We start from the raw sequence: 11545 nt of genomic DNA, 5'->3' as shown, positions 1-11545 counted from the left end.
GTTTTGACATACATATGTCTTTTACAGTGTAAATTAATTAAATAATGTAAAATTGGTTGTTCCGTACTTTTAAAAAAAGACTGTAAAAATAATAAATTTTTATATTTATTTTAAAATTTTCATCGAATTTAATTTGGACGAAATTGTATCTGGTGTGGCATCCAAAAAATTCAACGAAGATGAGATCGCCCACAAATTTATTGCATTTTTCTCGACACTCTTAATAGTGAACTCAACCACTTCAGTCAATTGAAACATGTGTGAACCAAATCAACTGATATCATGGCATTTCGTTATGAGAAAATTGAGAAAAAAATGTTATAAAAATAAAAAATATTAGTAGTAAATAAAAAGTTGAAAACATTCCAAAATGCAAGATAATTAGAACCATCTACTCGAAAACCACCTAATAAAACCATTGGAAATTAATACCATCTATTGCCAATAGTTGTGACATAGTACATGTTCCACAAGGGCATGGGCGGAATTTTTAATTAGCAGCCAACACAAAACACCAAAAGCCTAAGAAGGATAGGTGGATCCAATTTACACAAATTCCGAAATTACCCCTAGGGTGCCCATCAAAGTTTAAAGTCCCCAACTAGAAGGGGCTTTGGCTTTAGGTGAAGATGATGCAAGAGAATGGACATACTTACAGTTAGGGCAAGTGGGTGAAGTCTTACATAATATCACAAGAAGATGGCAGCTGGAACAAGCCAATGCTACCATATTGTTACTTGATGACGACGACGATGAATTTTCCTTATGCCCGATGTCGTGGCCCGTCGATATGTTGAGTTCAAGGTCAAGCTTTTGCTCTTCCGGCCTCATCCAAGTCTTTCTTGATGTCTTCCGGTTCACATAGAACATTCTGCCCGACTATAAAAAATGCTTATTATCAGTACATGTCACAGTGTATTATGAACGATTCTAAATATAAAAAATTATGGTAATAAATGTAAGAAATATGATAAAGATTACGAAATATACACTTAAGGTATGCATGGTGGGGGTGATAGGCTGGGCGAGTATTAATTTTGGTCCAACGATACAAAAGCAATGTTTGATAGTAGCCTCTATTAGGCAACTGAGCCGGGTTAGAAACCGGTCCGTGTGTCTTTTTTTTTGGCTTAATGCATTGTTCACTTTCCGCTTTTCAATCACTCCCTTTCGGCAGTTTTATTTTAGCACGGCAGGCCAATAAAGTGAAATATGAGAGAAACCGTGGTGCCCTGACCACTGATGAGGCGAGACGGTCTCTCTACCATCATTCAATTATCGTTCAATTTTGTCACTCTGGTTGTCCTTCATAGCCTGAGTGATAACCTAGTCCACTGGTTATCTACCAAACAACGTATCAAACCAATACTAATATAATCTCGGTTTTTATCCAGATTTAATCTAGCACCCTTAATACCGCTGAGAAACTAACACCAGGGTGGTGGGGGCTCGAGCCCCCTCAAGCCATTTTCCCATTTAAGAAAATTTATAAATGTAAAAATTGTCCAAATATTGAGTGACGATCTCACGACAAATAATCGAATTACCTATTCTCTGAAAAAATTCGAACAAAACATAACCATCCAAACAAGAATATTATCAAACATGATAAAACAAATGAGAGTAAAAAAAAGAGTACTTGAAGATCAAGGCATTGCTCCCAATCAGAAGGCAAAGGATGTTTAAGCTGAAGATCAACTGTGTTTGGGAAAGCTTCTGTGTTCCATTTCCTCTTCATTCCACCGTCGCCGCTGCCGCTTTTGCCATCTTCATACAGCCCTCCAGCTAGAGACAGTTGAGTGAATTCCATGTTTCACTTAATTAAATAATGGTAGATTTTGAACAACAGAAATATGGTAGGGCAGCATGCAAACATATGTGATGGTGATGATGTATATTATATATTGATATTGGAATTTTGATGGGAAGATTAATTAAAACAAAAAAGAGGGGCAGGCCAAAGCATTCAATGGTGACAAGTAGATGTCAATTCAATGCCTAAATCCAACAACTGAGTCTCATAAAAACTGCATTTATAACACTTCTTCTCATTATATTGAGCAACAGAAACCTCTGAATTTAATGTGGCTGCCATCAAGTTGTTTTGTTAGATATACTTACTACACAATTACTCAACTTTCAATTTTATCTGCTTTTGCTAATCAATTTTAGGAAAAATTCGGCCTTTGTATTGAAATCGATTTCAGTGGCAAACGACGATGTTTGGTACATAATATTAGCCGATTTGGCCACCTCGGCTTTTCTAGCGGCCATGTCAGCATTAAATTTGGGTAAATTCCAACTTAGTATTTGCAAGATATTCGTTTTTTTTTAAATTTCACATGTGACGTAAATAATATGGATCTCACCATCCATTGACATTTTTCCGATCACATTTTCTCTATCTCGCTCATATTTTTTCGACTTTGCAAAAATTCGTGTCATCTCAAAAATCATTATTAATGGGGGACGGAAGGAGTAAGATAAAATTGAATGTTCAGTAATCCAACTCATTCGGGAAAGACTTTATAATCCCTCTGCCGGCGATAAGATGCTCACTTTGTCATTTCATTGCGCCGGGAATTAAAAGTTCATTTTTTTTTCTTTTGAATATGTGAATCACACACACTCTACTAAATCAGTGCACTCATATTCCATTAAAAACTATGTAAATTCCTTCATTTAAATCGCAAACGGTGTGAGTAAGAAATAAATACAACATGATATGCTATTATAATCGGAGTAAGAAAAAAGATCCAAATACGATTCATAACATTTATTTATGAGTGTATGGATATTATAGTTATACTAAGAGATGGTAAATTAATGCTCAAATTTTCAGCGAAGCATCGAGAAAATCCAAGTGACATTTAATTTCCCCTCTACAGAGGGAAGAAATAAAAGAGAGTTATTTTTGGGTACTTATGCATTTACTCCTTGCGAAATTTATAGGTGTGCCTACTAAAGAATTCCTTCATTTAATGAATCATAAATTTAGAGTTAACTAACTATATATGAAAATGAATTACTAGCTTATAGGAAACAATAGAAAAAAATTTCAAAGGATTTCATCCTTTACTAATAGTTGAAATAATGTGTCGACTAATAATAATGTAATAATATAGCACAAATTACAAAATTTGGTCGAATTCTAGTTTGTTTTAAAATTTAAATGACATAACACCAAGTTATGAAAATTGCAATTGTCCCACAATATTTTTTTCAAGGCAAATGCAAAGCTGAGTTGGCACACTATAAAATTTTGGTAATGTAGATAAACAATAGTTGTATTAATGTGATAATGTGGACAACTAAACATTGCTTCTAGAAAAGTTAAATGAATTCCTCTTTTCATTCTGTCTTCTCTTTCATCTCTCTCTAACTTACACTCTCCATGTTGCTTGACCACCACAATCATGTACTCCCTCTGTCTCAACGAAGAAGACATATTTTCCTTTTTGGTTTGTCACAACTAAGATGACCCACTAAATGAAAACACATTTATCTTTACTTTATTTCTTTTCTCTTATTTTATTCTCTCTACTTAACACACATAAAATCCTGTGCCACCCAAGGAAAATGTCATCTTCCTTGAGGCGAAGGGAGTAGAGCTTTTTGTCCATCAATTTAGTTTCAATTTACAAATTCGATTAGAAGGAACAAATAAGAAAATTTTGAAACTTTGTTATATGACATTAAATTTTAAAAGGCAACACATGTAAACTATGAAAAAAACAGATATGAAAAAAAATATTTGAAATATTATTAGTAAAAAATGAGGTCCTATAAAAGGAGACTACTAATTTTTGCGGTCGACACAGAATGACAAAACAAGACTATTAGTATGAGGACGAAGATATCAAGAATAAAAAAAATCAACCTAAACCCTAATGACAGAAACTGCATGGGGAATGAAGCTACCACCTTCATTACTTTGTTTCAGCATTGTGGCGTGATTGCATTTATTATCCCAGTTTGGAATGGCATCCCATTTTATAAATGTTAGTAGTAAATTTTATGCTATATACCATCATATAAACGTTGTAATATATAGATGTAACATCATTCACTCCTCATTAAATGTAACATCACACACCTCATTCACTCCCTCATTATTTCTTGCAGGCAGTACAGTTTGTAACTACCAAATTTAATTTCATTAATCTACACAACCAGATAACCACTACAAATGTTTGAATATTATGTTTTCTTCAAGTCACCTAAAAAAGCTCATATTTTTGACAGTGTGACAAAGCAACATTTAACCGAAGATTGATCGAAAGAAGAGATTTAAGTACCTCCCCGTGCATAATGTTCCTACTGCTCGAAATCTTTAGAACTGATCAAAACCGTCAAGCAGACCTCTTCGTGAACTGATTAATAAGCTGAAATCAAGTTGAACGAGGCATTAGTAATCAGGATATCGTAATATAATGTGACCATGTACAGCATAGCCATTTACAGAGATGAAATGCATCGCTTAAGGAAGGAAGGAAGGAAGGAAAGAAAGAAAGAAAGAAAGAAAGAAAGAAAGAAAGAGAGAGAGAAAGAAAGCGCTTGAAATTTTGACGAAATACGAAGAAAGCAATTTCTAGATTCAGGACATAACAATAATTTGGCCTTGTAATGATTCACGCGATACTGAGGTGATTGAATTGTAGACATCTTATGCATACTGTGCAGAAAGTTTAGATGTTCAAATACTTGCATCAGCTAGGACGATGAAATTCAGATTCTAACAAATAGACTTCAACATATAGAAAAAATAAGTGTTCAAACATTGCAATCGTTTTTCACGTTATACTACCTCCGTCCATTAAAAATAGAAACTATTTCCATTTTGGGTAGTCCCTTAAAATAGTAACTTTTGAATCTTTCTATTTTAGGACGCGGACTCCATAATCCACTAACACTATTTCCACTACTTTTCTTTTCCTCTCTCGTACTTTACCAATTTTTCTCTTACTTTCTTTTCCTTTCTCTTACTTTACCAATTGTGCATTAAAACCCGTGCCTATTTAAAAGTTTCTATTTTTTTGAGGACGGAGGTAGTATGTATGAGCAAAACACATAAATACAACACCCGAACAAGACCGGCTACCAGATTCTGCATTGCATTCCAATCACAAAAGAAAAGCTTTACCATTTTCTAACAAGACGTTTCACACATTCACTGTATACATCCCACGAAAATCCATAATCCGTTTCTCAAAAGCAAATAATTAGAAGTAGGTATCAACTCACCAGTGCGGGATACTGTAAAATCCAGCCAATTACTGGAATCTGGTAAAGAAATGCCTTTATTGAGGGCCAGAAACCACTGGACAGCGAACGATAAAATTTGGGTCAAGACCAGGTCAAACAAATACTACAAATGACACCATTCCGAAAACAAACAAAGAGAACAGGGACAAAATCAGGACAATTGCTTACCTGAAAAGAACAATGCAGCCATACATCTCCACAAGTATACCAACTACTGGCCAGCGGACAAATATAAAGAATATTCCGAGAAGAAAGGAAACTGAACCCTGTTAGATATTTAATATAGTCAATTACTCAAAGCGATAGTATTACTGTATATAAAATGTACTACATTTTTTCACCAAGGATGATTATTTTTTGTATATTTTGTACCTTCTGAGTATCTTATGGGGACTTACACTGTTTTACAGAATCCACGTAAATACTAGATATCAGTCAGTCTAAGAATATATTAATAAACATAAGGGAATATTGAGAAATACTGGTAATATAAGGATTACTGAAACCAAACACGACAATTTATCTTCTGCAAACAATTACTAACTCTATCAGTATCCACTAGTATTTCTACAGGATTGGGGTACCAAAATATCCAAAAATACTAATATTTTTCGTTCTTCATTCTCCAGAAGCATGTACCTTATAATTCCTCCGGTCTGTGAAGAGTTGCAATGTTGATCGCCAGCCTAGTAAAATGGCTACACCAGTCAGCCAAAAGATCTGATGGCAAAGACAGAGAAAATAAATAAATAAATAGATGCCTTCGGAAGAGGGGGGATTTGAGGAAGCTTAATGAACAAAACAAAAGTGTCTTACATTTCCAAGAGCTAGCAAACCTCTGTCGAAAAAGAGAATTACAGCAAGAAAGGTGAAGAATATACCAAACCCAATTAGACCAAGACCAATCTCTGCAGAATATTTTATCAGAATGTAGCATAACAAGATGTCAGATATCAGTTAGAATCAACTAAGCATTAAAAGAAAAATCTCATCACTCAGTATTGCATTGGACTTAACGGATGCATAGTAAATTACAGAATGTCAACAACAGTATACAATTAATGTATTAGAATTATATAAGCATTTTTGGAACAAAATGGCTGGTAGACTACTCAGGCATGCATAAATTGGCTAATGGATCTCTCTTATATCTGTTTGACTACCACACCCAATCTCTGAATATGCAAAAGGTTATATACTAGTACTAATAATTTCACTCCAAAAGATACCTTTGCATACGGTGTCGACTGACATTCGCAGATTATTCCTGAACCATGTCCTAGATAGCTTAACCAATTGTTATTTCCATTTTGTTTTAATATTAATAGCCTGCCTACCGAAGAAAATTCACATAATACCTAAGTGAATTCATCAATATACTCAAACCTTAAATATATCATCATCACCATCATCATCATCATCGTCATCACATAACCATGTCATAAGTCATTGTTATCCTACTTATACTCACTGCCTTTTCTTACACATTCTTTTTCCCATTTTTTCTTCTCTTTATCTTTATCTCATTCACAAATCCATCGAATAATGATATAATCCATTCTTTTATTTTTCTTTACGTATTTCCTTTTTCCATCTATTCTCTAATCCCCTCTCTGATATGCTATGGGATCTTTCGAGAAGTCTGATTCCACAGAAGGCAAAGGCAGTGACTATGCCTTTACACCCCTTTATTTTCTAAATCAGAACAAGTAATACACTCAAGTTCATTATTTCTAGGTATTGACCCCTTGGACACTGAATAATGTGACTTGCTTCCGACATAAAACAATTAAACATTTAGTTTAGTTATATGCCTTAAAAAACTTGTGGAACATCAACATCACCAAACATGAAGAGAACTAACTCCCACTATGATAGCTTAGCAAACTGGTCTAAGTATCATTACGATGATGACACAGATAAAACAGGAAAACAAATAGCATTGGACCCTGCTTAAATCAAACAAAAAACAGGGTAAAATAGTATTTGAAAGGAGCAGAAAAACCCACTACGTGCATCGATCATAGATTATTCATTAATACCTCACGTTTCACGCATTGTATCAATTAGACCTAGAAAAGGAAACTACAATCCTATTAACTCTGAAATATTAGCAAATTGCCTTTCTATGTCCTCTAGTTTATGTAAGTAGGAGTATCAGAACATTTTAATCCTAAACTACGGTTGAGAAATATCCATTTCTTGGATGAGAATAAAAAATAAAACAGGATAATCAGACTTCATCAAAATTCAATTCAAATCCCAACCCCAATTACTATTCGAGAACTGGTCATTACACAGACGCACATACAAATTTAACACCAAGCCAAATGAATAAACCTAGAGAGATTAACCACAAAATAATTAATCACTCACTTTTCTGTTCGCTCAATTCATACGCCATCCTGTCAATCCAATCTAGCTAATCCGAGATTTATTGTTCTGTGACAAGATACACAAAAATTAACATTAAAACAGCAAGAATTACACAAATCAATTCACACGCAGTAGAGCGAATACCTGAAAGAGTGAGGGCTGGGAATGGACGCGTATTTCGCCTTTTGTAATCAAATTAAAATTAAAATTACCATTACAGTTAATCGACTTGCAGAGGACTATATCAAATTATGCATCTGAGTATTTATGAATGCGATAGAAATTCAGAAAACGGATTGACGAATGATCAGCGGTCGAATCTCAATTTGTCATTTCAAATTGATAGAAAATGTGTAAAACCTTTGGATTTCGCGTATATAGTTTTAAGAGCATATTGCCAGAAAAAAAAACACAAGTTTTATCAATTTCAACTCAGCTGAATAACTCAACCTTTTTTTTATTTTTGGATATTAATATTATCAAACTTTCAAAAAGTTGGATTTTTCTCACGGAACTTTCAAATTAACAAATAATATCATGAATTTTATTCCCAGTTTGTTATTTCCCATCAAAGAAAAAATTTCGGTAAATAATATCATGATACAGATTTTTTTCGTAATTTCTCGACAACAACTTTGAGAACTTCAAGTTTTTCAATTTTTGAGGATAGTTTTTCTTGAAGCACACCTTCCAAAATTGTTTTTCAATCTATTAATATGGCCGAAAGTTTTTCTTTGGTGGGAAATAACAAACCCGGGATAAAGTTCGTGATATTATTTGCCAATTTTAAAGTTTGTAGGAAAATTCAATTTTTTTTAAAGTTGCGTGACATTAGGTGCCAATATCGCTTTTATTTTTTTAGCTAATTTTAAAGTTGCAAAATTTTTAGACAACTTATCCTTAGTTAGAATAAATGATATTTGTTGATGCAGGACTCCAAGCCTAAAGTCCAGATTGGGCCTGTCTGGAGAGGCCCAAATTGACTAATGTGATTTGACCAGCTCAATTACAAATATCTACTTTTATACTGGTATGCCTATTAATGTTTAATTGTGTTATACATGTATATGCTATGTATGCTTCTTTTATGTTCACATTTTTATTAAAAATATATACTACATGCTTCTCCCAACTTTGAAAATATAGCTTAGTGCATATAAAAATAAGGTAAGTATAAAAATGTTTCATAGAAACTAGTAATAGTTCATACTTGTAAATAATTGTGATCACATAAGTCACAAAAGGTTCAAGAATTCTTACTCACAATGATTTAGAATTGAATTAAATATTAGTCTAATTTTAAATTTGATTACTTAAAAGTCAAAAATATTATACTACTTGTTTTAACCTATATTAATATTTAGACTAATTCTTACCTTGGCCGGTGGAACTCCAGCTCCAAACCGTGTAATCCAAAATGGCAAAATTGATTGGAATAAATACAATTAGGAAATAATTAAATTATTATTCGGAAGGTTCTCGACAGCAACTTGGTAGATTAAAGCAAAAAGATTAGTCCCAAAATTCGATCCAATTAATAATTATAGAAAGTAGACATTTGGATTTAAATAGTGAAATCCGATCCATAACATAACACGGTTTAAATATAACAAAAAATTATAGTACAAAAAGTCCATGCATCTCAAGGTAAATGAAGAGAGACAAACCCACATGATATATGAATTATTACTTCTATTTATATAGCGAATTACCATATATATTACATATATAACACAAAATGGGTATGAAGTGGTCACATGTTATAATCTTTAATTTCCCCTTTTTTCAACTGGGAATATCTTTGGCGACATCAAAATCAAATATGGATTGTCCCTTCCGAGCCAATGAAGACTAGTAAAGAGAGTTTATTTATTAAGTAGGAGTACTTATTTTGCAATTTTTATCCATTAGAAAGTAATTTATTATATAAAAAAATTAATGATAAAATCACGAAGTTTGATTAAATTCTGATATAACTTGCACATTTCAAAATTTGAATCCTGAATTTTTTTTTCTCGCAGATTTGAGTGAGCCATCGGTAAAAAAAATTTGAATATTCTCATCGATGAAAAATTGAGTGAATGAGATGAGTGAGGCTCTTTGGAGGATTGAAAATCCGAGTAATGCTTTGGCGTTGTTGAATGGTGGATGAAGGTTCAAGTTAAGGCCATTAGCAATGGGGCGCCCTATGGCGCGCCGCGTCATCAGTTTTATCCTCCTACCCCCACCTGCAATGGGGCGCCCTATATGTTTTACTATTGTTTTGTTAATTAATTTAAATATTTTTAAATATGTAATGCAAACTAATTAAAAAACACAACGATTAACTAAAAACCGGTGAAGATTACATTGATTAAACAAAAGTTACACGATTCAAATTGGCTAATCTACGCAATTCCCAACTTCCGGCTCCATGTCATCCAAACCGTACGATTCCGTGCTGAATTGGGGATCGTACTGCGTGTTGGCGTCGAACGGTCGATATTCGTCCGGTTCTGTACCCGGCCAACGCGCCTCCCCAAACATCGGACTCTTGGGACTTGAATCCATTTCGTAGTAATAATAAAAATGAGAGTTTCAAGAGTGAAATCGTGAAATGAAACATTACAAATGAAAGTGGGGTAGGGGTATTTATACAAAAAATCGAAAACGCGTGCCATCGTCCGCGACCATCGTCCGCCGATCCCGCAATGGGGCTCCCGATGGTGCGGACGATGGCCTATCATCCGCGCCATCGTCCGCTGAGCCCACAATGGCGCGGACGATGGTGCGGACGATAGGCCATCGTCAGCGACGTAGGGCGCGCCCTATGCATCGGCCGCGGACGTAGGGCGCGGACGATGGCAGCCACCCACAATGTGGGCATCGTCCGCGCCCGAGGACGATGGACGCCATCGGGCGCCCCATTGCGGGTGGCCTAAGTGAAATAATGTCGTTTCACACTGGAAAATATGACGTCGTTTCGTTTGTAGGGTGATCTTTTCACTAAAACTTTTATGTCCGTCAACATAACTTCAACTTTTCCCAATTTTATCGAATGAGATATTTGCAAATTTTTAAAAGTTTATGAATTGTCTTTCGAAATTTTAAAACTATGGAACAAATCAGAATCTATCTTTCAAACTTCTCACCTTTCACATCATCATCCCACAAAAAACTCTATTCTAAAAGCCAATAACAACGTATTTTAAATTCGACCTTAATTTATCTTATCAATAAGACATTTCGAATTTGATTACAAATCTTTATAAATGTCTAGATGGAATCATCCAAAACTCTAATATCTTAATGCTTGGGATAGCTACACCCACTAATATTAAATAGTTAAACTTTCTTTAACATTTTCAAGCCTTCTCTCTATGGGGTTTTGTAAGTAAATAAAAAATTTACTAACTTAGATAATATAGAAAAAGAAAAAGAATCAAATGAGAAGTCAATGATGCATTCAAAAAGTTTAGATAATCGAAATCTAGAATTCATAAAACCAAATTAAACAAGGGTTGGTCTCTAATCATTTTCTTGAAAGTGAAGTGGCATGGATGTGCTAATAAACTATTGGAGATCAAATTAAAGATTTCTTAAGTAACTATAATAAAAGTTACACAATTTCATTTTTTTACGTTTAGAACTAGTAAAATGATAGGAAATTACCAATTAGATAATAGTATTACTAGAATTTACTTAAAATGAGTCGACATTTTATGTCTTATACTTATTTGGTGCACCAATCAAACCTAATATCACAAAAGAAATTAATTAGGTGTGTCCCACATAAATTAACATATCGCAGTGAGGAGTATCTGAGTATTCTCTATTCTCTAGTTCAGTTAAATAAAGAAAATTTCGAGGCCAAATCATTATCTAATTAATCAAATTATTAAAATAGAGGGTCAACTCGTACATT

General features: G+C 33.9%; 2 protein-coding genes across 2 annotated transcripts; both read right to left on the bottom strand.

The window, feature by feature from the left end:
- Positions 1-392: 392 nt before the first annotated feature.
- LOC121803119 lies at positions 393-1969 on the bottom strand. The gene is made up of 2 exons (XM_042202823.1): positions 1640-1969; positions 393-879 (listed from the first exon to the last, which is right to left on the bottom strand). The coding sequence occupies exons 1-2, from the start codon at positions 1808-1810 to the stop codon at positions 589-591; spliced, it is 462 nt and encodes a 153-aa protein (XP_042058757.1). The 5' UTR covers positions 1811-1969; the 3' UTR covers positions 393-588.
- Positions 1970-4013: 2044 nt separating this feature from the next.
- Positions 4014-8067, bottom strand: LOC121802254 (vesicle transport protein GOT1-like). Its single transcript, XM_042201878.1, has 7 exons — positions 7786-8067; positions 7642-7707; positions 6082-6173; positions 5905-5985; positions 5434-5531; positions 5245-5320; positions 4014-4385 (listed from the first exon to the last, which is right to left on the bottom strand). The coding sequence occupies exons 2-7, from the start codon at positions 7667-7669 to the stop codon at positions 4353-4355; spliced, it is 408 nt and encodes a 135-aa protein (XP_042057812.1). The 5' UTR covers positions 7670-7707; positions 7786-8067; the 3' UTR covers positions 4014-4352.
- Between the last annotated feature and the right edge of the window lie 3478 nt (positions 8068-11545).

Source organism: Salvia splendens, chromosome 5 (genome assembly GCF_004379255.2).
Source record: "Salvia splendens isolate huo1 chromosome 5, SspV2, whole genome shotgun sequence".
NCBI classification, from domain to species: Eukaryota; Viridiplantae; Streptophyta; class Magnoliopsida; order Lamiales; family Lamiaceae; genus Salvia; species Salvia splendens.
The sequence above is the reverse complement of the archived record's forward strand: the minus strand, read 5'-3'. Positions and strand labels throughout refer to the sequence as shown.